The sequence below is a fragment of the Bradysia coprophila genome, unplaced genomic scaffold, assembly GCF_014529535.1.
Source record: "Bradysia coprophila strain Holo2 unplaced genomic scaffold, BU_Bcop_v1 contig_350, whole genome shotgun sequence".
Lineage (NCBI taxonomy): Eukaryota > Metazoa > Arthropoda > Insecta > Diptera > Sciaridae > Bradysia > Bradysia coprophila.
The window spans coordinates 2,184,565-2,209,083 of record NW_023503608.1 but is presented as its reverse complement, the minus strand read 5'-3'; the positions used below and the strand labels follow the sequence as shown (position 1 = coordinate 2,209,083).

Here is a 24,519-nt window from a genome sequence, read left to right as displayed (position 1 = left end):
ACTCGAAGATACTGCACCGAAACACATTGGAAATTGAATAATACTTAAGGTCTTTGTCAATCGGGAGTCGTTTGCACTACTGAAGATTAAATACAAACTCAAGATAGAGTTACAGTCAGAGGCAATGAAATTTCATTATGAATTTACTTCAGCTGATCCACATAAACAATTAAAACTGTTTAAACGATTTTATACGGTTTTCCCACTACCACGTGCGTGTAGCAGCTTCAACCGTATAAACAGTTTTGAAAAATGCGTCAGCAGCTAAAAAACTGCTGAAGCAAATTCTTGCTGAAAATTCATTGCCTCTTACTGCAGTAGGATAATAGTCCTAATGTGATAGATTCGTTACTATGGCAGACTCTTGTTTTAATGAAGTATTTCTTCTTTTACTATTCAAGCAATACGCAACGTTGTACACACCACTCTTTGCAAAGGATATTGTGAAACTATTGATTTTGAAAATTTCATAAATAACCTGAAAACCGCAAAATCAGTAGTTGGACCTTGAATCCTAAAACCGGTTTCGAATGCAAAATGATGTGAAGGTCATATTTGCCAGACTAATGAGGAAGAAAATCATTTCCATTGACACAGTGGGAATGAATGAATGAATGAGACTGAATTAACAATGGAAGGTCATCGCCAAACTATTTTCACTAAGAAAAGAGAGTACCAGAATATTCGCAAGAGACAAACATATATGAACGGTTACAATCAATTAACCGCATAATCTTTTCTCACTCTGTCTTTAGAGTTACAATATCGTTGTCTTGAAGACACCTCATTAGCAGGTTTAGAAAAAAACGAGTGTGAGTAAACAATTGCTATCAGCGAACATGAACGAAATTACTAACACAGCCGAACAACAGATAAGATAAAGTAATTCTAATCAGTTTCGTTGTTTAAGTCCCCGACTCCATTATGAACGTAGTTGAAATAAACTGTCGAAAACTGCATTCAGAGTTAAAGAATTTGTGGTTCATAAATGGAAGGTTAGCATCATAAGCCAAACAATTTTCATTCAATAATGTGATACAGAAAGAATACCAAACCGATTACACGAAAAAGGACTGAAAATCTGAACTTTCGATTGAAATTCAAATAGAAATTCGAAATGAAATCGGTTGTGAAGGTGTTCCTGTGCTTGGCAAATGTAATTTTCGTTAAAAATATCGACTGTAAGACGTCCAGTTATTGTCCTGAAGAATGGTGCGTATGCGACACATACATGGACCTGAATCGAGCCAATTGCAGTTCACAGAATTTATTGAGTGCCGATATTGGAATGTCGAAACATGTCGAAATATTGGATTTGAGCAATAACTTCCTAACCGTTTTGGACGATAACTGTTTTAGTGTAAGTAAAATGACTCACAGTCTTTACGTTGCATTGATTCAATTTATTCAATTTATTTAGGATCTCAAATATTTACAAACACTAAACTTATCGAACAATTCGATTCATACGATCGACATCGACACATTTTCCAAATTGAAAAAATTGGAGCATTTGACATTATCGAAAAACCGATTAGAGTCGTTCGATAATAGGATTATCGAGAAATTAAATCGACTGATAACATTGGATTTGTCCGAAAATAAATTTATGGACTTGAGGAATTCAATTATGCTGAAAAGTCGATCACTGGAGGTATACGCCTCGATGAAATATTTTCAAAAAGGATTCGGTGAGAATGATTATTTTTTGCTTACAGAAACTAGATCTTCAAAACTCTCAGATTACCCATCTGTATGCGTCGTTGTTTCAACGAATGCCAAGCCTCAAATCGATAAACCTTTCGAACAATCTTCTGATTACGCTGAACATTAGCCCATTTCTACAACTGCATCGATTACGAATTGTAAATTTAAATGGTAACAGACTAATTTGTGATGGCAACATGCAGACTACGCTTCGATGGATGCAAAAGCAGCGAATTACCGTACAAATTGAAAATTGCTGTGAGTGTGTATTACCGCTGATTGACGGGGTAGTCACGGCAGTAAGATTTTACGATTAAGAACTGAGCAATCTCGTAATTGTTTTACAGCAATAAAATCTGAACCGATGTTCGAACGAATGCAGCTGGATCCCTCAGCTAACATGGTCGATGCCTCAACACCAGTTCATTCAGCGGAAAAAGTGTCAACCGTAAAAACACACTGGAAATTTCATAAAAAGTTACCAGCCTTAGATATGCAATTATGTCCCTTGAACGATACTGACAGAGCTTGCGACCTCTACGAATCTTGTATGGGAAATTTTTCTAGTTTCGTTAGATCAGCAGCACTTAAAAAAACGGCTTCATCTCTGCACGACGACGAGGAATCGCCATATTCATACCATAGACTTCAACTAGTATTTGGAATTGGATTGGGCGTGGGTCTGCTATTCGGTTCAACTTTGATGTTTGTTTTTACATCGCTGATTCAAATGTGTTCGAGGAAGCAATCGAATCGACTGCACCGAAGAAACGCTATGAGAGATAAGAACAGAGGACGAGGGAGTCGAGGTAAGAAAAGCATAATTTTCAATAAATGAGGAGACAGATCGAAATTCTATTAATTCCATAGGTTCCAACATGTCATCCACAACATCGACTGACATTCCGTCGATTGTAGAGGTGATTGATGAGCCCATTACAATCACTAGACGCACACGTCGACAACAAATGCGAGCTCAGCAACAGCAAAATCGTCAATTGGTTCGCAGTGATTCGATCCCATTTTTAACAAGACTGTTTGACCGACCGGCTCATCGTCGACGTCTGTATCAATCACTCAATCAAAATGCTACAAACTTAGTGCGACGCCTCAGCCAAAGTCGATTGGCATTAAATTTGTCCAGACATGTGGCTAGTATGACCACACCTACAACACCGACAGCTCCACCGGCTGTTGATACGACACGATTAATGGATGAGGCACAGCAAGAGATAAGAGGTTCCGTTGCCACGGTGACCAGTGTTTCAGATGATGAGAATTCAAGTTGCATTCAGATACCGCGTAGTGAAACGCCTCCGCCTCCTTACGGAGACATTATCGAAAAAAAGAACTGACTGATAAGAAGATGGTTTAGCCGTTGAAAAGTAAAGCAGAACGGAAAATAAATTGGTGAAAAATCGAAATAATTTTATCCTCAGATTAGTGTAGGTAGCTAAACTAGCTTAAGCAGATATTAAGAATAAAAAAAATTATTTGAAACGGAAACCATTCATTCCATTTGGCTTATCTACTGAGTATAAGCTTCCCGACGCTCATGTGTAATAGTCATATTATGGTGTCGTGACATATTCCAAACATTTAGCAAATTTGGCAAGTTCATAATGTGGAACATCCTCACAATTTTCAGAAAAACAACACCCGTTCTCTAACCCCACAAATGACAGCGGGGCGCAATAATTTAGCACTAGCCTTACCTTGCATTTCACTACTTCCTGCAGCTTTAAAGCGTATGGATAGGAAAATTGTATGCGTCAAGTTCTAATATTCACTAAGCTATGCGCATGTGTTCAACAATTGTGGTACTTACTTATGAGATCCCTTATACTCAGATGCTTAGCATCTAAAATCATTTGCTTCTGCTCGGCGGTGAGGTATTCGTCGGAATCGTTTTCATCGGATGGACAGTTTAGCACCGCAGCTCTGTGAGGAAATGCGAAAAAGAAACAAAATCAGAAGAGAATCGGCTATAAGCTTTGCGCCACATTGGCTTGACGCGCGTAATTAATTATGAAGTGACTCGAGTCAACTTACCGAATGGATTGAATCCACGAGTTACGGTCTTTCGGGTTTATCACCTTCAATTCATACATTTCTGGGTATGCTGGATTCGAAGAGATGATGTAAATTCCGCGGGATTCTGTTCCGGCTTTGTCCCTAATTAGCAGCTTTTGTAGGGGCACAACACCGGCCTGAAAACGTTTAATTTTGTGGAATATTGCCTTAAACGAATCGATTAGTTCAATGCTGCAAACCTTATTTTCTGGCGTGAAAAATGTGTATTTGGCCCGCTGAGTGGAATTGGAATTTTCTTGCAAGAAAAACAAGCAATCGGTTAGTACAACCACATTCACAGTTTGCATTTTTGATCGGCCTTGCATTAGTGTAGCCGTTCCTTCAAATCTAAATTTACAAAGAAAAATTGACGTAAAAACAATGTCTCACAATGTCGCACAACAAAATCGCTCACTTCAATTTTCTCGTTCCCGTTTGTATGACATCCGATTTGCTGAATTTCTTTTGCTTATACAATGTACAGGACTTAACATCGATTTCCCGGTATATGGCGAGATGGCGAGCTTCGTTCTGCTTTTCTGCTACCCTTGAGTTCACATCGAGCAATATCTCTTTGATCAAAGTGCACGCTTTGAACAATTTGTCGTATTCAACTTTGTATTTCTCTCGATCTTTTGTTAACTTCAATTGATCTTCAATCAGGATCGGATACTTGGTGAGTCGATGAACGACAAATAAAGTACATTCGGGTATGCCTTTCCTTTTCAACAGTGGATTCGTTTGCTTATGTTTGTGCCATTCGACGAACGACCGATCCTCTTGAAAGGATTTGAATAAGCTAACGGCTGATGGGTGGTTGGCACATAAATCACCTGGAACATTGAAAAATTTCTCGTTATGAAATGCATTCAACTAGCATATGCTGCAGTATATTCACCGTAAACACTCTTCAATCTTTGCGCAGATGATCCCGAAAAAAAGTCTAACAAAATATCAGCCACACTATCAACAACAATATCTTCGTTCTGTTTCCTTCGCAACTTTTTCAGAAACCTGCAAAACATTCAGTTGAGTTAGCTGCTCCATTATTTTCCTTTTTGTTTAATATGCCTTCATTACCCTGTATGAATATCAGTCAAGTCTTTTAATCTAGGAAATAGTCGCTCTAGGTTAACATGACTAAAATGCCTTTCAAGACTCTCAGCAAACACTTTCTGCATCAATAGAAGTGTTTGACAATGCCGCTTCTCGGTTATTATCAATTCGTAGATGTGCTCCTGACGTTTAACCTGCGTGACAACGAATTACATCACTGTGACTACGATTCATCCATTCACTTTCGTAAAACAGAAAATTACCTCTTTGGTATTCAGCGATTTCAACACATCCTTTCCCACTTTAGGACTCCAGCTGTCGTGTTCATCTTCGTTAGCCATTCCCAATATTGGATCGTCACTCAAACTTTGTGCAGTTATATGTGGCTCGTTGAGGAATTCATTCCGAATTAGCGGAGTATCGTCCGAGTAACTAGAAAAATGTTTCTGTTTATTTAAGTGCAACTAGTTGTGTGTGTCTTTGTCTACGATTTCGATGAGTTATATACACCAAGTACTTATCGCTTTTCTGAAGTACGTAATATAAGTTACTTTAAAACACTGTGCGCGACTGTGTTGATGCAGTACGGAATTAGCTAATCTAAGCGATCTGTTCAATCACGTTTCAACTGGGACGATAAGCATCTAGCAAATTTTCACGTACGATTTTATGGATGGCTTAATGACGTTAGTCAATGTCTTGTGATTGGTTCAGAAAAGGGGGAAAATGACGATTACCGGCCGGAAAGCACACACGAATGTGAGATTAATTTTATCATGTTGTTAACAGGGCAAAAGGTTTCAATTTTGTCGGAAAGCAATGTTTTTGCTCAATAGAGCTGTGAAAAACCAAGCTTGGTAGCCGACTAATTAAATGAAATTTAGTTGGAATAAATTAAAACCGACAAGACAATAATACCGTTGTTGAAATGTTTCTCTCATTTTTCAAGTTGTATTACGCGATTGCGATGTATTTGATACTTCAGCAGACTAACTTACGATATTGTCAAAAACTTTGTTTATCACTAGTAGCAACTATTGAGTAGTGTCACATAATTGAAGAGAGATGAAACTCAGACCTCCAACTCCTACTTTTTGTGGAAAAAACAAAATTACGAGAATTAGCTTGTCATAGAAGATCAACGAAAATGAAACATCGAAACTGTGTGGCGGTATTATGATGCGGGAGATACTTGCTCTCACATTTCTTCGGCTCATGTAATGCTCGAAACGGGCTCGGTCGGAACTAACATTTCAGGTTCGACCCGAACTTCACTTGAACCTGAACTTTTCATTTCGGATTTGACCCTGACAGGACCTAAAATTTTCAAAATCTGAAATTTTTACGCCAGAAATCACAATTTTTCACCCGATTTGATCCATCTTGAAAATGTCAGGTTCGGGTTAGATTCGGGCCGAACCTAAAATATTGAAACAGGTCAAACCAGCTCATTTGTATTGGGGATCAAGAAAATCCTAAATAAAATCATTGTGGGTTCTATCACGAGACCAGTTCATGGGTTTATGTTAATGGAAGGTCTGGATTCTGTAGTAGAACAATGCGAAAGAAACTTTAACTACCAAAATATTCTGCTGAAATACGTTCGTGTTGGACGACTGAAAACGCGATGAAATTCACACCAAGTTGAATCAATTTCAGCAAAGTGGAAATTATAGTCTAGAAATCGGCGATCTGCGTTGAAAAGCAATCAAATTTTATGTTTCATTATTATAATAACTTGCTTAAACATGACAATCAACAGTTTGAGCAATAAAAATTGTTACTTAAACACTTCATGATCCCATAACCAAACAAAGATAAATTGAAAATTGAAAAAACGACTTTTTTCGTTCAATTCAAACAAGCAACTACTTACTTAATATGATCATTGTGTGAATGTCCATCATAGTAATCTCGGCCCGAGTCATCGTGATGGTGATGGTGCGAGGATGCATGGCTATAGCAAGCGTAATATAAAAATGATAAATAAAACGTAATAAAAAATAAAATAAAATCTAGCAATTAAGAGAAAGAATTTAAATGATGATTTTAGTGGTTGACTTAAAAACAGCAGAGAGAAATACGAGTGAAGAGAGAGAGAGAAGGAAAGAGAGATAACATCAGTCCAAATATAAAATTCAATAAATTTTTCTACTAAAAATTAGTAATAATTTATCTTTACAAATGATTTTAAATGCAAAAGTGTTGAGTCTGATTGCGTAAATTGAACAAAGATTTTAATTGGAAAAGAAAGTTCTCTTCGCTTTGTTGAAGAGCTTTGAAAGTTTTAAAGATACTGTGAAAGTGATTTATTTGAGAGTGAAATATGTGTGTAACCAGGGCTAGCGATTTAAGGGTAAAGTCTCAAATATTTAGCCCGGTGTGTAAATGTTACGCGAATTTTTTAGTGTTGAGGCAGCATGTTCTTATGGAAAACGTGTGAATCTTCGTATATATCAGTAAAAATAATTTTTATATATGAAATATGTACTTGAAGTTGCTGGTCCTCACCCCTTAAAAATTCTTCAGACAAAAATTTAGAGTGAAAAAAGTAACCAGACTAGCTTCTACCTGTCTGGGTAATATGGTCCTTCATATAGTAAAATACGTGTTAAAAATATTGAAGTACAAGATTTGAAATCAACAGATTAATTTTTTTTAATCGATGGAAGTAATAGACCGGATAATCATAAAACCCGAAAACGGGTCATATGCTTGCCCTCTGTAACTGGTTAAGTCTGGTGTTACTAAGTGGCTAGTGCTCACAATAACTTGTAAACTTTACAGTAACCATCTTGACCGGTCTTAAGTGAATCTGAACCAATGTTCACCATTTTCTCTGTTTCGGTAATATTTTGAAAGTACGGCAGTACTGGAAGTAGAATAGTCTTTTTTTGCGAGTAGGAAATTGAGTTTAGGTACAAAATAAAAAATTTTGCCGATAAAATCGGTTAACAATATTTATGATTAGCCTCGAAAAATTTCCGATAGTGTTTCAGTTGTCGCACAGGCTAGGCTTGTGATTTTACCAGGTTTTAGATTATTTCAGCCTTTTACCGGAATTTCACGGTTTGATTGTAACGGTTCATGTACCATTCCCTTGGCATTTAGAGGAGATTCACCTTCAATTTATCGTCAATATACTTCACGGACCGTACAGATACATCCAACGATAAAATTGTCTTTTTTTTGCTATTTTATGTTTACACCGTGTCCATAGTTGTCGTACATAGAATGTGTTTGTGGCAATTTTTGCAATGTATTTTAAGTGATTTTTGTCATTGAATTGCTTGAAACAATAAAACAATATTTTAGCACACATAGCAATGAAAAAACAGTCCACTAAGTATAGCAACATTCAATAAAGTTAAATAAATAAAATCAGATAAAGAAGCGCTTCATTTTTAATGTTAAAAGTTGCTCATTCTATAGAAATGCATATACTCTATCGGTTTGTAGCAATTGTAACATTGGTTATATAAGTAACTTTATAAAATATATAGGAAATGATAGCAAAGTGTCAGAGAAGTAAGCCGTTTCGTTGTCGTAAATAATTCGTAGATTAAGGCTGAATTACTGGCAAAACATAATCACACATTTGACTAAATCAATTGACGTAATGAAACGAACCAATATGAAATTCATTTATAATTAAAATACATTTGCTCTCTGCACAGGTCAATTTCAAGTCTCAGCGAATAAATTCAATATTCTTTTCAAAAGCGCTCGACAGCGAATGGGAATAACGTGTTTGTTAGTTGGTCACTACCAGGTCAAAAGTCAAAACGACCAAACATCAGTTTCAACTTGACGTTCACATGTTTACAAATTCAGCCTCATACACAGTGTTTATGGAGTGTCTAGTCTATAGTGGAAAATCACTGACAACGACTAATAAACGATGTGAATTGTCATTTAAATCCACACAAAAAGGCGATTGAATTTATTTTTCAGCGCCTAAAAATTGATTAAGGCCCGTATGATGAAGCTATTAGATTATTTGATGAAATGTCTTGATTCAGGTTAGTTCTTCGTTCATTTTTTTGGGACAGAACAATTGATCCGACGAAAAACTGTCCAATCTAAAGAACTTTTAATGTCCAAAAAATAGTCGCAGTCGGCAAGGCCTATTATTGGTAAATTTATTTTTGGTAACTTTTGGTTTCAGGAGAAACGATCTACCAAAAATAGACTTTGCCAGTCGCAGTTCTTTGTCTAAATTGATGTTTGCTAAATCAATGATGTTAGTCAATTATGAGTTTATGGTGCTCAGTAACGTCGCCTTAATGCGAAATTTAGTATATGATATTGGCTAACGATAAAGTCAACAATGAAGTTATAAATGAAAAAACTAGAATGAACGAAAACCAATATCAAAGTGAAAAGAGTCAAGTAAATACTTTGATCAATTAAATTCAAAATTATAACTCAAAATCAAAATTCCAATAAATGAAAGTCCAATTATTATTTCTTTGGTTAAAAACAATTTCATTTTGTCCCGACAAGCGTTACCTAGTGTGATGTGAGACCACACCAAATTTGTTAGCAACCAATCTCCAAGGAGAGTAGCATCCGGTCATTTTCTTGCCGCTTTTGTTTGGGTAATATACAATTTTGAGGTTAAATTAAAAAAACAAATAAAATTTTTGTTTTGTGTGTTTCGGTAAACTTCATTTTTGAATAAAAATGTTTTGTTGTGTGAGTAATTGATTTACTTTTTTTGATAATTTTTTTTTTTGGTTTTTACTTCTTTACGAATTTATTTAAATCAAAAATTAAATGAAAACTCAAAATGTCTGATACATTATGTAGATGTGAGAATGTTTTCTCAAGCACAGTGAAATGTAACTTAGCTCTATGTTGAATTCCAATTCGTTCCGTGGTTTTCCTCAAACATACAACTACTCAAACCTTAACAATTTGTTCATCACTATACCTAACCTATCTTGAAATTTTGATGTAGATTATTTTAAAAGTTCGAAATATACAGGGGACGTCAGTGAAACTTACACTCAGCCATGAATTTGCTTCAGCTGTTTTTCAGCTGGACCACTCATACAAGCAAAATTGATTATTCATGTTCAGCTCAGCTTTACACTACATTTGCATGTAACTATTTCACTTGTATAAAAACGTTTGAACAGCTTTGGTCTTATGACAGCTCACGTCCAAGTTTCACTGACGTCCCGTCCCCTGTAGATCGAAATTAAACAACACTCGACAGACAATGTCTAAAGTTAAATTTTCCTACATTTTTTAAAAGATTCCGAAGGGTTCCATTGGCTCATGTGAAAAGTGATGTACGGAAGTAGTGTTCTTTCTTTATAGAAATCTGTAGAATGCTCTTTGTATTGAGACTATATAGGTGATTCCACAGTTTTTTAGATGGAAATGTAAGTCATGGCGCCCTACATCGAATACATTAAATGGGAAGGATTTCTAGCCATGAGTTTGAGTGAATATTGGTGAAGTGTGGGTGGAAAGCAATCTATTTTCTGTTGTCAAACTGAGAATAACTTGAAAGGAGTCTCCACTAATTTGAAACAATCGATGAAATGCTGGTGTTGAAATTTTGCTCAAGAGCTAAAATTAGGGAATTAGGAAAAATTTGTATCGCTTCCCTCCTTTTCTCTATAGCTGGTTCTGATTAGGAACAATTGTGACTATCAGACTGTAAATCATCACAAAAATGTAAATGCCCAACAAAACGTATACTAACAGTTCTTCAGTACAAAAATGTCTTATAAATATAACGGACAAAACGTACACAATTTTAGCATGCAACAACTATGATCAAAACGGTGCCTCTAAAGTGAATCAATTTAATCCTGGTAAAACGTCAAGGTCAACATTTTTAAGATACGGAATGAAATTTAGTGAAATTGTTGTATTTTACTGAAATACTAAAATTATTGACGAAAATTACCAGGTACAGCAGCGCGTAATTTTGAATTGTATCCGTTAAGGAACACTTTTTCCAATGATCCAATGCTTTCCTTTACTTATTTCGTAACGACGAGGCCGCGATTCGACTTTGGAAAAATTACATCTGACCTATCAGCTACCGTATTTTTGAACACATAAAACCAAATCAACCCAATAAAGAAAATCATTTTACGATTTATCTGAAGCCGCCTAAATTTAGTGTCTACAATCAACCGATGGATTCATTCAATTTTCTTCTCGCGAGATCGACTTTTTCAAGACGATATCAAGGCACCTTCAAACCTTCTGAAAGTTCAGAGTCAATCTTGTCACTTCGAACACAAATGCTAGAATGTATTTACAAAAAAAGAAAGAAAAAATTTCGAAAATAAAACTTCCTATACTCTGACCACAAAAACCATGAAAATTATTTGGATAAATAAAATCAAAGCATTAAGCAATGAAGCACAAAAATAACTGATTCAAAAGCTAGCATTATCATCATCCTTTTTTAAGTTCATAATCATCGTAAATATGCATTAATATTGGGTATATATAATTTATCAATAAATCATTACATCATTATATCATGTCGCTCGGATATATATCGCTAAATTTATGTACAAACAAAAGTGAAGAACGGAAATATCGATTCCATTTGATTTTCGTTTTTTTTTCTCTATTACCTTCAATCACCAAATTTATAAACAAGCAATTTGGTTTTTTTTTTCATTTTGGATATTAAATCAATTTAAAAAAAACACTTTGTAAGAACAGCACTTTAATATTTTAATAAAGAAAAACGATTTTCGAGCCTTTTATGTTAAAATATAAAAAACAAAGGGGAAAATTAATGAATTACCTGCTGGTTGAGTTTTTCTTCCCTGAGCTTTTTGTGCTTTGTTGGCTCTGCAAATTTGCGAAAGAATTTTTGTTTTATGAACATGAAACAACTACACCACTTGAATAAAAAAATACCTTTGCAATTTTCGCTTTGCACTCAATTGCATGTTCTTTGTATGTGGCCAGATTAATTACAGCACCACAAGCTACGCATAGGGATAGACGATAAACGATTTTATGTTGTGTTTTACAACGACAAAGAGTGTAAATTTACTCACCATCACAATTAGTTGATTGACCCTTCGTCTTGGACTTGTCTTTCTTTTTACGAAAGAACAAAGAACCGCGCTTCCGTCTTTTTTCTGGATGATCTGCATAGACCTCGCTGTTTGTTTTTATTAAAAAAAAAATTGTTTTGATTAATACTATAACAAACGTTGCAGATAAAAGTTGAAAGTAAAGATTCGTTTAAATGAAACTGCTACATCTAGATACAATCAACGGATTAGAGTGTTATGCATGATTTGGTTGAAGATGTATTTTACCCATTTTTTTTATTGTTAATTGATCGATGTTGATTAATGGACATTCACCAAAGCGATTCGCATAAGGCATATCAAGCATAATACTCCGATAACCTAGTCGCGCCAACAACACTTTAAATTAATAAATGGGCTAGTCTAATTCACTGTAAGAGTGCCGCGGAACCGTTCCTAGTAACTATAGTTACACATGCACAGAATTAAGAAAATATTTTCATAATTTATTTCATTCCGAAAACCTCTAAGTAAGTTTTTACAAACGGTAAATGTAATCATTGTACGATAATTATCAAATCTGTTACTTCAGTTGTTCAATCTACTTTCTATCTAATGTTTGCTACAAAATCTGTTACTTCGTTAGATTATCAGATTTTTAACATATATTTTGGGATATATGGGAAAACGCAGGGCCGATTGCTTAATATTTTTGTTTTTAGATCGTGGAAGCAGATAAAACAAATGAATATCTCTGCTGCAAAAATTATTTGAGTTTTTTTTAGCAATGTAATAATTCGGGTAAATGCTGCACAGGGTCACTTAACAATGGAAACCCAATAATAAATAGAAATTCAAATAACAGAAGAAGTCCATCAATTTGCCGTGTAGTTCAATATAAATAAAATCAAAGTTTAAGTGACACAGAATTCAAATCGAAATAAATTGTAAGGAAATAGTGCAATAGCAAAGGTACACAGATAGAAAAACTTCAGACAGAAGTTATGAGTACGAACCATAACCACGAATTGGCGTGTTAAGAGCACAAATTTCCACAAATTTGTAGCCTACATTTAGGCGCAAAAATATTCGTTAAAACCATTACATAAATTTGCACAATCACCAAAGGTTTCTCCAAGCAGGATAAGTTATCACCAACAAACCAAAGTAACATTTTTGAATTTTGAGTGCTTTAATGGTTTTACTATTAAAAAAAAAGATTTTTGTTCAGAGAAATTATCAAAAGACGAATATTCTCCGCCTAAATGTAGGCTACAAATTTGCAAAGGGTCTATTGCTCTTAATTGAAGTTTGTAGTATTGAATAGAACTACATTTTAACGTTTCAGGTTTTCCTGAACCAGACCTGAAAATATCTGAAACTGATTTTGTACCCGAGTCTTATTTATTTTGAAACCTGAATATAGAAATCAGTTATAACTTGATCCGAAACCTGTCAGGTCATCAGAAAAATTTGTGTGAGGTCAGGTTCTTTTATATTTTGCCGCTTTTCGAAGAAACGTCTAGATAATTTCTGCAATTCAATATGTTAAGGACTATTGTACATTTAAAATAAAAACCTTTTTCCCTTTTTTTAAAATGATGTGGTGAAAAACATAAAAGTGTTAGACTGAAATGCCATGCAAGTAAATCTACAATTCAATTGTGCATATCAAAGCTTCTCCTAAAATCAATCACAACCAATTTTGTATATCCGGGATATAGCTAAACACAAATCCATTCAGACAGTTTTTTTTTTGGTTTCATTTTTTTTTTCGTGTTTTGTTCGTCCAATTCGGTCGCAGGGCACTTACTTTTTATCTCGGACACACAGAAGTGATCGATCGTCTTGGTTGTCATCTTCACTATCTGACAGGTGCCGTGATCTATGCGATAAAATTTTCAGCAAAAATAAAAATGAAGAAAATGCACAACAAAAGGAAAACGTAACGAATTTTTTGGTAATTGGATTTTTTTTGGAGCTTTAACACAATGTGTATGGTAAATATTTACAAAGGTCTGGGTCTGGCCAAATGCTTTCAATTTTCTTGATCAATCAGGTTTTGGGCCACGGCGATCTATGTACTTTTTTACAGCAGCGTAATTTTCTCTTCTCTAAGCCTGAACTTCGGTGAATGTAGGACGTGAATATGAAAACAGAAACCGAAAAACAACCGAAGAGAATGTTCTGCATGTCCTGCAATTTCGATTACATTTTCGACAGGCTAAAGATAGACCAATTCCATATATATCACTGCCAGTGCCAGTCTTTCTTGATTTACTCGAATAATAATGTTCCCGAATTTTTGAACTTTCTAAATTAAGATTATCTCGATTTTGTAGAATTTGTAGATAAAATCAAGATACAATTGTTACAAGTTTCTTATGTGCAGAATAAGCACCAGATGAATATTACCAGCTGGTGTACAAGCAAAAACACTTTGTATTGTAAACAATTCAAAGAAAACCTACACACAGTGTATTTCTACGTTACCGTCATCTATGCGCGCACATAACACGTATGATTGAAGTAAACAACTTGTTCAGAATGTGTTTTGATTGTTTACCATACAGCAAGTGTGTGTTGTAGATCAGTTGGTTATATGCAGCTGGTGCTTATTCTGCATGTAGGAAACTTTTAACAATTGTACTCGAAAAATCTTCTTGACTTTCGTTAAAAGTTTCTCAATTTTCTCAAAGACAGGTAGTGAAGTATATTGTGTACAATTTGTCTAAAATTGCGTCTCTTGTGTCTCGTCATATACACATATTAAATTAGCGTTACGATAGCACTGCTCTAAAAACAAAAAAGCACATACGTCGAAAATTGAAAGCTCTCGACTAGCTCCTGCTGTACCTTAACATAACAATGCAAAATACTTCTACAAAGTTTTCTTACTCTGACTTTTGCACCGCTATGTGAAGCTACAGTTACTGATTATTCACACGGTGAATCAAAAGTGGCAGCACCAAATTTCAGTAATACGATGATCACTTCAATTCATTCATAAGGGGGACCTAAATTACATATCACAAAACTTTACAAATGTTAATTCGTTCGAAATCTCATATACCTAAATGTTTTTTGAATAGTCCAACCCGCGTAATACCCGCCCAGACGGACACCAAAACTGTTTAAAACCATCTGGGTATACGAGTTTTCTCCATTTTCTGAATTAGCATTTCTAAGGTTTGGTGTTACGTAATTCAGTTACAAAATCTAGAGTTGCCGTGTTACAAATATTTAGCACTGTCACTTTCGAGTCACCGTGCGAGGCTGGACGCGAGTCTGACATACACTTGCGAGCGAAACAAAATTTTCATTCGTAGCAAAAAGGGATGTGATAAATTTTCGTTTCTTTTGTAGATTACATCTGGCTTTAAAGTGATAAACTTTTGTTAGATCAAATTGTTTGAACATATATATAACTGCATGATTGTGTGTGTTTGTGTAGACCCATGTATTAGTGTGCAAAATATAATTTTTTTTTTCGATCAACTTTGAATATTTTCCGTGTTAATTGAAGCTTTCAAAGATTGTTGGACTTTGGATCATTGATGTCTTTCGTATTTGGGTTTATGATTGGTAGAATCGGATCAATTTACTATCAATGACTGGAATCAACCAGGAGCATTAGTGGCAGATCATTTGACCTTTAAACGCAATGGTCATTTGTTATAACGTATAGTCTGCAATGGTCCTTAGCCACGAACTAGTCGGTTAATGGTTACTCTGATTTTGTAAATGCAAAACAAATGACACAAAAACTGTAAACCAGTTCCAGTCATACGAAAACAAATATTGAGAAAAAGCAGGAGGCAACTAAAAGCTGAAAACACTAATAACATAAGTCAACACATTCGTGTTGTGACATATACAGAACGTGCTTTTATCCGATTCACTTCCAATCTATGAAAATAACAATAACAAAGTCACCAACAATGCAGAGATATATACGTATATACTCTGTTCACAGCCACCAGCTCCCTATATCGACCTAATATATATTGAAATGTACACGAAAATTATTGTGTTCGAAATGTACAAAACAGAATATAGATATAACGGTGTATGTCGTGTAACATATTGAACAATGTACATTGATGTTCCTATCTGAACGTCAGATGAATATTCCCAATTTAACTGTTGAATGTATGACAAAAAAAAATAAGGAAGAAAGAAAATGGAACAAAGTAAAACATCACGTTGAAAGCAACACATTCAAAACGAACGTTCGATATATGGAGACAAAAAAAATATCCAGGAAAAATATCAAAATGAATTGAAAAAGGAATGGAAAAATCTCAATCGAAACACTAATATCACCGGCACAATGTAAAAAAAGTTGCGATTTTTCCTCTTTCATCTTTTCGGAATTTTATGCACAAGTCCATAAACGTGTAACAAAACAGACATACAAAATATACTCACGTCTGAATGGTGCTCTCTTCTTTAACATTTTGATTGCGAATAGGCGCAATCGATGGTGTGGAAATGCTTTTCTGAAGTGGTATCCGACATGGTATTTGTGGAGCAAGGTTACGTTTTGCATTGATTCGTTCGAAGTCACGCTAATGTAATGTTTGGTTGATTGAAAAAACATTTTGTTTTAGAGACATTTTCCGTTATGATAATGTTTTGGAAGTGGAAGGTGGAATGGAAAGTAGATTTCAACGAAATGGGTTTATTTTGGGAAAATGCACTTACAGCTAATTCGGCCTCATTTAGCGAATGAGTGGATATTCCACCGGTACTGTTGCGACTGCTTCGATTATGCAAACGCTCTGCGGCACGTAAAGACTCTTGTTCTTCACTGTCGAGACTAGATAGGCTAACGCTGAAAATGTTAAAATTTCAAAACACGAACACCAAACCAGAAGCAGTTCATATTTTAAAAGCCAACCGAACGAAATTATATTTTTTGATTCATTTCACCGAATGATCAGATGAGTGTGAATGAAACACATATACACAAAGTGTCGGTTAATTTAGACGGTTAATTAATAAACATCACTGGAATGGAAACCACTTACCTTTTATGCGAATTCTTGGAACATTCGGTCAAATCTTCGATAGCCGTCCACGACTTTCTTCTGTCACTATTCAAACCGCTGTATTGTGAATTTGGCCAAATATTATTTATGTTGGCAGCTGTTAAATCTGGTAATGATGGACATGATGAAAACAGCCTTGATGAGTTAGACTGACAAAATAAATTTTATGGAATTGAGAACCAATTTAATTCGGTTAAATGGAATGTTTAAGAGTTACCAGTGAAATTTGATTCGATGAAATGAACTGTGGGCTACGATTAGGTGCATTCTTAATTTTAACAACGCTTTCTCGTATACTTTGTAGTTGGTTGAGTGTGTCTTCTGTTTATTAACAGGATGAATAAAGTTAAATTACAAAATACGACCGACAAAAACCTGATGCAAATTTACCTAAGATGTTATTGTACTTTGTACCAGGACTATGAGGAGTCACACTTATTATTGGCACCATATTGTGATGGTTATTGTTATGTGAAGCATTACTTCCCTGTGCCATCAATTTCGACGACTTATTGCTACTGTTTATGTCTTGAGCGTCATTGGTTGAGCTCAAATAATCGGTTACCAAATCACCATCACTGTCATCGTCTGAAAGTAAATAATTTGGCGATTTAATTGTTTCGTTTAACAATTTGACCGACAATAAATAAATTGCTTTCGGTTTCGATAAGGATGCGTTACCATCGAAACAAGCCGGTTTTTATGACCATTTTTACGGATTCACAGTGTCGTATAAATTAATGGAAATTTGGGAAATAAAAGAAACAATAGAATATGGATGGGTACACCCATCATTGATTGGTCGGGATACGAAGTGACGCAGTAAACAAACGATAAATCTGTGCATGGGAATTTTATTTTCAAAAATTTACATCTGAGAGTCGACAAAGCTAATGAAACTATCTACAAAATGAGAGTGTACTGCCCTGATTTTTATTGAACAAAGATGCATAGATTACTGAAATCACAGAAGGAAACAATCGGAAAATTGTCACAAACAAAACATATTATAGTTAGACATTGTGAGTCAAACAATTTCAACAAAAATATCGATTAACACTGAAACTCTATTTTTGATGATCCAGGTTTGATTCCCATGTCAGACAATTCCACATGGAATTTTTATGGCGAAATGGTAGGTCCTAAAGTTTACTCAAGCTCTATAATTTGGATAGTTACAGTGTGTTTTTACGAACACTTTTATAGACATGCAGCAGAACAATTTTTTGCTCAGACTAATCTTGAAAACATATGGAAAAACCCGTTTTCTTCAACAACTTTATACGACAGATATTTCTGAAGGTTTTTTCTTCTCAGTTGAGAAGGATCTAGTTGAAGACCAAGTAAAGTGGTTTCGACATCTTTTTAGGTCCCAGAACTCAGATCTGATGTCATTTTGTGGGTGAATTTTCATAAAATTTTATTTTCGTTGTGGACAGCTGTGCTAAAATATGTCTAACCTACATTAAGCCGAGATATCAGTTGAGCATCTTAAGTCACGTTAAGCCAGTAGTCCAGACTAAACTTTTTTATTGGCCGTAAAAGCTGGATCTTTACAAAGAAACACACAAATATCTTTGGAAAAGTTAAGATTTAGAATAAAATTCTGAAAAATATCTTGCTGTAGCATCGTGGAAGCCTCGTTGACCAAAATAAGTGATTTTATCCTATATCGTATGCAAACATAAATTGGTTGCAGTGAAGTTATGACCTCAGCTGTCAGAACAATCATCTGCTGTGTCAGTAATTTACATACATGAGGAAAATACATATTTTCAACTTTTAATGGTTGTTGTTGGGCTATCTATGACCAAGTATCAGACTCGATAACTAAACATTGTTTGAAGCTCATTTGATGCATACTGGAGCTACGCGATTCATGTACTAAACTAAGTCGGAAAATAGTATTATCGGAAATAAATGGAATGAATTGGTCTCTAGAAGATTAAGTTCGAACATATCTAATAATTAAGGCATAATCTTACATCTTATTTCTCTTATTATTGAACACGTTCCCGTTAAAGTATCGAGGAAAAAGAATAAAAGTTTATTTTTCAGGAAAAACCATTAATATACGAATTTTCTAAAAGTTTTCTTACGCGACCTTCAGGCATTTGGAAAGTCTTATTATTGTAATCAAAAACAGTGAACACACAATACTCGACATACGATGCAGGAAAACTACCTCTGATATGTCAATAAATTCTAATTTACTTTGCTGTTTATTGTAAATCAGAGAATCAATTAAGTTTGACAAATAGAAAACTCGAAAATTCGTATCAAAGTAAACTCGGTGAATGTTCCATAAAAGTATGCATTTTCATTCGATTTACATTGCATTGTTAGATAATTTTCTATGCAATCGATTTTCGTCTGTACTTATTATGTTTTAATTTGATGAAGATAGAAATTGGAAAATCAGTAATTATTCAGCAAATATCGACACGGGGTGATATAAATAGAAAAATGATCGCAGTCTCGTCAGAACGATTTTATAAAATATGATGTTAACCCTGGAGCATGTGCGCTCATCTGCCTCATAAGGCTACGCTTTCAAAACTGTGTCATGTTGTTTATTCACTTCGTTCATTTCTGGGCGCTAGGAGGGCCTTAACGAGCGGTAAATGAATTCTTTATTTTAACCGTCAAACAAATATCGTAGAAAATCCGATTCGATGTTGAAATGAATGAACTTCTATTGGAATATTTGCCGTGTCAAAAAAAATCAAATTTTCGAATTTCTTACTTAATAGGTTACGATAGACTTTTCAACAAAAAAAAAAATTGTAAATTCCTTTCTTCATTTGGCAACAATACATTCTTTTTGACAGGTGCGATTAAATAATAAAAGTCGTAGAACAAACGCTCTTCGTATAGATTAGTGTCCCTAAACTTTTAGAAAAGTGTTGCGATATAAAATCTATTACTTCATCTGATTAGAATAGTTCCTTTGAATTGTTTAAGCTTATTGGAGCTATGCTCTATTACAATATTTTGTCGATTCGATGAAAGAAAGAAAGTATCGTTTCATGTTTGACACAAAATCTTTTACTTCTTTTCACTTAACATTCACTTTACTAGAGTTCATGGCTTATTTATGTTTCCATTTTCGACAAACCATTTCTCAAAGGTTAATCGAAAGTAAATATCTTCTTCGGCTCACGTTTTATGAGCTGATGGAATGTTTGAATCGCTTTTCATATATTCTATGAACTGCATTTTATTAACGTTCTTTAAGGTCATCTTAAAATATCGTCTTTTAGTGAAATTTTATGCTTCTACTCGAGCTTCTACTAACATCTTATTAATACTAAGATATTCAGGGTTTCATTTCTCATAAAGAGACATAACATTTATGAACATCGCACATAGATTTAAAAAAATATTTGCAAGATTCAAATTACCGAAAAAAATCGATGAAAAACTGACGAGAAGATAAACTGAATTTCACCGTATAAGATGTGTGTTCCTTTATGGATTTAAGTTATTTTTTTTCACTCCTATGATCCATAAACTGTTGTAATCATCAACATATTACGAGCGTTAATAAATTATTCAAAAGTTAAAGCCATAAATTCATTTACACGAAAAGAAAAGTAGCCGTGGTAATTGATTACCATCCATTTAGCCATAAAAGGAGACCTGGTTATAACAAAAGACCTAACCATATACCAAAATAATGCTAACCCAAATAATCTAACAAAGAAACACACTGTAGATTTTGTGAATCAATAAATACAAACCGAATAAATTTCGAATGCGATTTGACCAAATTTAAATTAAACCAGAAATTATACACATACTGTCTTCTAGTATGTTTTGGATATAAACGGTACTCTGTTGAACGTAACATTTATATGCAGAGTTGAAGATTGTGTTTATATTTACTCGACGGGTGTATTATATATATTGTGTGTTGTGATAAAATAATTATTATGGATTGCAACAAGAAATGGTTTACATTGCGGCAGTTATAGAGGTATTAATGTACGTACACATATCAGCCAGCTATTCATTATGGTTAAAGTTTTGGCTTTAATTAGTTTGGTCTTATGAATTGTTCTCAGTTTAGAGAACTTCTATTGTTCGAATGGATGAATTGAAACATAAAATCAGCAAACGGTTTGATAATAAGAGCCAACATCTTAAGATGTGTGTGTGTGTGTATGTATAGAAATACGACTATTGTTTGTCTGAAATTGGATGATTTTCACCTTTTGTAATATCTTTACACTATGGTAATTCGGTGAGAAAAACAGAGTTGATAATTATTTAGAGACGAGTATTTCAATGGGGCTCAGGCACTTGGCAATTAATTTTGTGGAATGCAGGAAGTTAAATCTGCTTTTGATTGTTCATCTGTTGCCTATTTCACAAAATATTTTTTTTTAAATCTGTTGATTTAAACTTGTAGATTACGAAGTGGTTCTTCAACACGTTAAGTATGGAAGAATGTGTCAGTACTAATGTAACTGTACATGCGTGAATTTAACGCAAGAGATTTAGGTTTACAAAGTGTGTTTGTGATTATTGTCTTAGGAATATTTGTTATTCAAACTCTTCACTATACATGCCGGTTGTTTAAAGATCGTTTAAAGATTCGAGTAAATGTGGAACCAATACTCAATTCCTACATCTAGGAAGTCAAAATCTAACTAACGTAAGCGATTGCAACCGAACTCCCGTTCAGATATAACTAACAGTGCGACAGGAACAGATCTAGAAATTTTTTTTTGACTTAGGCGATATAGCTGAATATAGCGGAATATAGCTGAGGTCTGACTCGACGGTTTTTGGAATTGAATTTTCCAGATACAAAATTCATATAACTTAACCTTTTGTACGGAGCTATAGCGACCACCGTGCATAGGAGGATCTGCGCATGTAATGGGATGGGATAACAAATATTCCGAGGATACAACTCGAAAAAACTTTTTTTTATCTAAGACCAGTTTTATCAACCATCAGGAAGCGTTACCAACAACAAGGTATTACGCATTGTCGTTTTATTAAAAGCGCAGCGGAAATATGAAATTAATCTGTTTCAATAAAAAGATGACAAATCCATCGTATCATTATCCCGATAAAGTGATTCAAACTTAAATCTTTTAGACAGAGGACACAGATCAAATTCACAAACCATTGGTTATGCAAATGTGACTAAAATTATTGAGAAAAATCACAAATAATATGATACAACTGAGTCACGGTTAGAACTGCCGCCTAATTTGAAATCTGAATATAAAGTTTCAGTCGGTCCGGATACAAAATTAACCCAATAAGACCACGCTTAAAAGATGACGAATTAGACAACAGGAACATCAAATTGCTTTTAATAAGTTATCATAATGAAGGGTTTTACCTTGACGTTGTCGGTAGGAGTACACATTTCACTCTGTGAAATTGTGAAACTCAACTTCAGATGAATATTGATCTATTACGTGAAGCCCAAAGTTTTGAGGATTCTGTTACATTTTGACAGAATAATTTGTTCGTTTCGCAGAGAAGTGCAGATAACCATTCGTAAATTTCTCGTTCAATTTCCCTGACACCCAGAACAAATGTGAATACAATTATAGTTCGAGTACCTCCATTTCTTATTACACCGACTTGCTAGTGAGTTGGATAAACCCATTCGATTTTACGACGAGAAAAATTGAATGAACAACAACTTTGAATATTATATCACCGACAACGTTCTTGAAAAATGACGTCAACGATGAACGAATATATATACAATAACCATCCAGCCAGCCAGCCAGCAGTACAATTTGTAATTGTAACAATATTCTATTCAAGTTGAAAACTAACTTTGTTACATTCTCTGTTGTTAAGTATTATGTTAAGTCGACTAAAAGTTTGAAAAACAAATCTCTATAGCATTGGAAATATAATAAGGGCTGGGCAGAGAGTATACCTTAATATCTGTATGTACTGATGAAATTGAAAACTGTATGTAGTTCTTAAGTTTTTAAGACTTTAAGCTGGTTCGTAGGAATAGGTACTCAAACTTATTGGCAACGAATTTTTTATTTGATTTTTTGTTTTGTTACGATTGTTGGTAGGGATGGACATTCGATGAAGGTTGTTTGAAAATTTAAATTTTGTCGGTGAACCGTAGGAAAAGTTGTCTCACCAGGTGGCTTAAAAGTTAAACTTCACTGTACCATCAACGAAAATAGTTTTCTGATTCACACGCGACTAAATAATACATCCACCCGAGTTAAGCTATAAACAATTTCACTTCCAAAATTTACACCAAAAAAAATTTGTCCGAAACCAAATTAAAACCACCGATTCAAGCCAACACCACCAGCCTTTGGCTATGGATATATATGTAAATTGAAAATATTCAGCTATCGTGTTATCTGTTATGGATGTAGCAGCCTAAATCCTATTTGATAACAAAACACGAAAATAAACGAATTAATTTATTAATGAAGTATAACGAAGGTCTGTGCGAACGAAGATAAACTCCAAAACAGAGAAAATATTTTCAACCAATTTCCTATCTTCTTCCTATCTATAATCCAGCATCAATGACTCTCCCATTAAAATGTTCAACCCTTACAATGATTAAAGCGGAAAACAAGGGAATTACTTGTTACGTATACACGTAGAGAAGGGATGTATGCATAAAACAAAAAACTCTGTATAAAGTATTATATACCACACCACTTACCAGACGACATTTGTACTAATCTCTCGGATGCTCTATTGTCATAGTCCATGATTCTGTTCGATACTCGATTTTATGCATTTGTTAACACAGTAGCACATTAATTCACATCTACTTTTCAACAACCAACAAAAAAAAAATCACTCGACTTCACTAAACACTGTAGCTGCCAATGATACCTGGGGTCCAGGTGTATATTTCACTGTTTTTTTTTGTTTTTGCTTTATCCAGAAATGTAACTTCTCTGAAACATAATCAACGCACGAAAAACAAGTTAAAATCGATCATAAAAAAGACACGCCGTCGAATGGATAATATCCACCCCAAAATATACGTCGCGTTAACAAAACAGAAACCACTGAGAAATCTTGTACGGTTTGAATTTTTTTTTTCCCTTTAAGGTAACCGTATCCCGTAACATTCCTTTCAACTAATTTCGTTTTTCACTTCACTTTTAATTATTCAACACAATAATGCATAACTTAAGACATTGAATTCAATTTGTGTTTTTGTCGGATGCACATTAACGTCCAAATACATTTCTTTAACTCATCGTTCCAAAGTCAAATGAAAAAATATTGCGAGGGCTCTTCTATTGCAACAACAGGTAAAATAAAATCGCTCACAGTTATTGTGGTGATGGAACGATTTTTTTTTGTATATTCTTGCAATGGTAAATACCTGTGGATTTTTCAATCGAGTGGAATAAACAGTAAAAAAACACAAATCAAATTCAATTTTTTACGCGAAACACTCTGAAAATGACACAGATACCTTATCACTCACTAAATAATCGTTTGTTGATGATTTATAGGAATTTTCATTGAAACTGAACCAAATTAAAAATGTAAAAATAAATTGAAAAATCTCGCAAGACTTCATCGACAACCATTTTTTAATTCCTACGTCACAATAATTGACAAAG

The 24,519-nt window shown here is 34.3% G+C and overlaps 2 protein-coding genes and 1 long non-coding RNA gene across 11 annotated transcripts in view; 2 read left to right on the top strand and 1 right to left on the bottom strand.

Moving 5' to 3' along the window:
• Positions 1–10,909, top strand: part of LOC119080125 — a 17,244-nt gene extending 6,335 nt beyond the window's left edge. The window contains exons 2-3 of the long non-coding RNA XR_005088279.1: positions 10,361–10,362; positions 10,898–10,909. This is a non-coding gene — a long non-coding RNA (uncharacterized LOC119080125). The remainder of the gene's footprint in view (positions 1–10,360; positions 10,363–10,897) is intronic.
• The window catches only part of LOC119079979 (rho guanine nucleotide exchange factor 28), a 27,689-nt gene extending 3,170 nt beyond the window's left edge, over positions 1–24,519 (bottom strand). The window contains exons 1-20 of one of the 9 annotated variants that reach the window (XM_037188122.1): positions 24,381–24,519; positions 23,598–23,838; positions 17,306–17,503; positions 17,133–17,236; positions 16,895–17,064; positions 16,569–16,698; positions 16,293–16,432; positions 13,675–13,746; positions 11,883–11,989; positions 11,740–11,810; positions 11,624–11,670; positions 6,713–6,793; positions 5,100–5,268; positions 4,861–5,030; positions 4,679–4,794; positions 4,196–4,613; positions 3,981–4,128; positions 3,760–3,917; positions 3,536–3,648; positions 3,423–3,446 (exon numbers count right to left, since the gene is read on the bottom strand). In XM_037188122.1, coding sequence (XP_037044017.1) covers positions 3,423–3,446; positions 3,536–3,648; positions 3,760–3,917; positions 3,981–4,128; positions 4,196–4,613; positions 4,679–4,794; positions 4,861–5,030; positions 5,100–5,268; positions 6,713–6,793; positions 11,624–11,670; positions 11,740–11,810; positions 11,883–11,989; positions 13,675–13,746; positions 16,293–16,432; positions 16,569–16,698; positions 16,895–17,064; positions 17,133–17,236; positions 17,306–17,503; positions 23,598–23,646 — 2,485 coding nt within the window. In that variant the 5' untranslated portion in view covers positions 23,647–23,838; positions 24,381–24,519. Of the gene's footprint in view, positions 1–3,422; positions 3,447–3,535; positions 3,649–3,759; positions 3,918–3,980; positions 4,129–4,195; positions 4,614–4,678; positions 4,795–4,860; positions 5,031–5,099; positions 5,269–6,712; positions 6,794–11,623; positions 11,671–11,739; positions 11,811–11,882; positions 11,990–13,674; positions 13,747–16,292; positions 16,433–16,568; positions 16,699–16,894; positions 17,065–17,132; positions 17,237–17,305; positions 17,504–23,597; positions 23,839–24,275; positions 24,292–24,368 lie in introns of those variants that run through there. The other 8 variants (XM_037188123.1, XM_037188124.1, XM_037188125.1 and 5 more) reach the window with 8 other exon arrangements.
• Positions 829–3,209, top strand: LOC119080018. The gene is made up of 5 exons (XM_037188196.1): positions 829–1,360; positions 1,421–1,654; positions 1,719–1,965; positions 2,055–2,516; positions 2,578–3,209. The coding sequence occupies exons 1-5, from the start codon at positions 1,118–1,120 to the stop codon at positions 3,060–3,062; spliced, it is 1,671 nt and encodes a 556-aa protein (XP_037044091.1). The 5' UTR covers positions 829–1,117; the 3' UTR covers positions 3,063–3,209.

Coding starts and splice junctions, on each gene's coding strand:
- LOC119080018 (XM_037188196.1), top strand. CDS start 1,118: ATGAAATCGGTTGTGAAGGTGTTCCTGTGCTTGGCAAATGTAATTTTC. Junction 1,361..1,420: donor TGGACGATAACTGTTTTAGT/GTAAGTAAAATG, acceptor CAATTTATTTAG/GATCTCAAATATTTACAAAC. Junction 1,655..1,718: donor TGAAAAGTCGATCACTGGAG/GTATACGCCTCG, acceptor TTTTGCTTACAG/AAACTAGATCTTCAAAACTC.